This window comes from Phytophthora parasitica (assembly GCF_000247585.1).
Source record: "Phytophthora parasitica INRA-310 unplaced genomic scaffold supercont2.3, whole genome shotgun sequence".
Classification (NCBI taxonomy): Eukaryota; Oomycota; class Peronosporomycetes; order Peronosporales; family Peronosporaceae; genus Phytophthora; species Phytophthora nicotianae.
The window spans coordinates 1,151,327-1,154,309 of record NW_008648989.1 but is presented as its reverse complement, the minus strand read 5'-3'; the positions used below and the strand labels follow the sequence as shown (position 1 = coordinate 1,154,309).

Below are 2,983 nucleotides of genomic sequence, written 5' to 3'. Positions count from 1 at the left end.
CCTTCAGCGTTAAGGTATCCCTGAAGAACGGGGTAAATGACGCCAGGGATGATACCCGCGAGGAAACCGACACCTGCGTATTGAGCCAGCAGTCCGATACATTCGACCGACAGTAGTTCAAGCGGTTTACCCTCACGCAAGGCTCCGTTCTCCATGTCTGGCGGACCCTCACGCAACGCTCTGTTCTCCATGTCTGGCTTGAATGGCTTCGCGGGGGTGTTGTGGTTGGCATACGATGGATCATCCGGATTTCGGTGGATACTGGAGATGGCGCTTAGCCGCTCCATGCCGATGGAGTGTTTGCTCACGTCGGCCATCCTGGTGTTCCCAGAGAGCTGAGGCGGGGAGGGTGTTTGTCGGAGACGATAAATTCAATTATGAGCTCGCCAAATGGCTGGTGGTGCAGTCACGACTGGCTTGGTGATCCAACCGACCATGCACGGATCTCCGACGGCGGTTGTTCTGCCATCGTGCAGGCAGTATCAATTCGAACAAGGGGTGTCCATTGATTGTGCGGAGCAGCACAACAGGAACTAAACCCATAGCGTAGCCAGGTCGAAGAGCGGGAAGAACACATGAGTGACTGTGCAACCAGAGAGAGCATCGCTTGCCAAGTGTAAAGTTCATCATTTTGTTGTCTGCGAGTTGGGAGTCACACAGCGTAACGCCGTAAGTAATCTACTGTACTAGGTTGCCCCAGCCACAACAGCGACGAGATGGTCCCGCCGATCGGCGATCCGGCTAGGGATCCTTTCGCTGCCACTTTGCATGGTCTCTGGGACTGTAGCACAGCTCAAGATCGCCAATTGATTCCTTCAAAACGGATTAATCGAACAACTCCTCCCTCTTCACATATTCTTAGTTTCATAAACGACTAGTAATATCACTTATTGAAATCTATAATAGCCAAAACGCTACTAAGTACGGCAGTATAATTGTTCGCAATCTCTGTATAACCTAAATATAGAGGTTTTAGTGTTGTCGAAATCATGAAAGAGGGAGAACAAAGGGGCGCCAAATTTGCCACAGTAAAAGCGCTTGGGTGGTTGCAGGCGGCTGCACATTGCAGCAGCCGTTGCTGCACTGCACTGTCGTCTGCAGGTCGACGTTGTCAGACATCGCGAGCCGTGACGAGAGAACCATCGTCTGGCGGCAGTTCATGAATCCATTGGACACGAAGCCCTATTGGAGATGAAAGCACGCCGCTAGCACACGCTTCATGTCTCCGAGACCGGCTGGTTGTGTTCTTGACAGGAGCACTTCCGCGCGAGGAATTGTTGCGGAGAAAGTCATTGAATTAACAGTAAGCTCACCACGCCGCCACTACGGTAGATTAGAAGAGCCATTCTTTAAAGACGCCCTCCTCTCCATTCATTGATTTGCATCAAGAATGGGCGTGCGTGAGGAACGCAACGCTCTCTTGTCCGGCGAAGCGGGCGAAGGGATCGTACCGGTGGAATACGGCGCGGTGCCGAAGGCTCAGGCTTGCAGCAGCGACTTAGAGGATGGCGCACTCAGAGAAGGACCACCACCTGAATTGTTGTCCCCCGAGATCTTAGCGCTGCTAATGCAGTACGCAGGTATTGGCTTCGTCAACGGAGTACTACCAGCCGTGATCTACCCTGTCCTGCAAGGATATCTCAACGCTGAAGGAACCATCGTTGTGTCCGCAACGTTGTTGGTGCAACTACCGTGGTCATACAAGGTGTTTCTTGGAGTTCTGAGCGATTGCTTCCCGATCGGTGGCTTCCGTCGACGACCATACATGCTGATAGGATGGCTGCTGTGCTGCTGCATGTTATTCATGATGGCGGGTTTCCCCGAGGCTGAACCATACTACGGAGACCCAAGCATGCATTTCTCCAGCCCTGACGAATGGACGGAAGCTCAACGCAAGAGTATTAACCCTGACGCGCCTGACGCAGCAGGAAAATACGTGATCCCCATGATGATGGCCGCCTTCGGATATTTGCTAGTCGAGGTTCCCGCAGATGCCGTAACTATCGAGTACTCCCAGCGTGAGCCAACCGACAGCCGTGGACATCTACAGTCGTGGATCCACAGTCTTCGTATGGGATTCAGCGCATTGGGAGCCCTCGTCGTTGCAGTAGCGTTTAATGGCGTCGAATATGGCGGCTCCTTCGACTTCTCGCTCACATTTCCGCAGCTAATGTTCTTCATGGGCTGCTTATGCTTACCGCTCGGACCTGCTGCCTGGTTCCTTGTGCACGAGAACGAAGTAGAGCCACCTAAATTCAAAGCATACATGGCTCAATTCTGGAAGGTGCTACAGAAGCGAGCAGTATACCAAGTGGCAGCATATAAGTTCTTCTCGGGAGTCTTCAACAACTTTAACATCGTGTCTTCGAGTAACATCAAGCTGTACTGGGTCCACGCCACACCGTTTAACGCTAGCATTATGGCCATCGTAGGGACATTGACGTACGCTGGAACATTGGCTATCATGGCTCAGCGCGGTCTACGCTGGAACTGGCACGTTGCTATCGCCGCTACGGTCATATTCGGTGTTGTCACGGACTGTATGATGACGATGCTAGTGACATGGGACATCATTCGCAGCCAGTGGTTCTGGCTCGGTGTCCCCGTTATCGGAGAGGTTCCACATGCTGTCCGCTTCATTGTGAGCAACTATATCGTTGTCGAGCTCATTGAACAGGGAACCGAAGGCGCGTTATACGGATTGTTGACGACCACAAACCACGTTGCTGCCCCGTTCGGCCGCACGACTGCCAAGATCATCAACGCTCGCTTCCACGTCTGGAAGGACGATATCCTGGCCGATACGTACGAGACGCGCCGCGATGTGACCTACACGATCTGGCTCTGCTACGGTATGAAATTGGTGTCGCTGATATTTTTGCCGCTACTGCCGAACCAGAGGGATAGCACGCAAGCGCTACGTCGCCAAGGAGGCGTGAGCAAGCGCAAGGGCATGTGGATGGTCGTGATCCTCATGGTTGCT

At 52.9% G+C, this 2,983-nt stretch overlaps 2 protein-coding genes across 2 annotated transcripts in view; one reads left to right on the top strand and one right to left on the bottom strand.

The window, feature by feature from the left end:
• Positions 1–9: 9 nt before the first annotated feature.
• On the bottom strand, positions 10–317 carry PPTG_21070 (hypothetical protein; the record flags this gene model as incomplete). Its single annotated transcript, XM_008895523.1, has 2 exons — positions 10–20; positions 131–317. The coding sequence occupies 2 exons, from the start codon at positions 315–317 to the stop codon at positions 10–12; spliced, it is 198 nt and encodes a 65-aa protein (XP_008893771.1).
• Positions 318–976: 659 nt separating this feature from the next.
• The window catches only part of PPTG_01513 (hypothetical protein), a gene marked incomplete at its 3' end in the record, with an annotated part of 3,232 nt that continues 1,225 nt past the window's right edge, over positions 977–2,983 (top strand). The window contains exon 1 of the mRNA XM_008894838.1: positions 977–2,977. Within this exon, the coding sequence (XP_008893086.1) occupies positions 1,391–2,977 (1,587 nt within the window). The 5' untranslated portion in view covers positions 977–1,390. The remainder of the gene's footprint in view (positions 2,978–2,983) is intronic.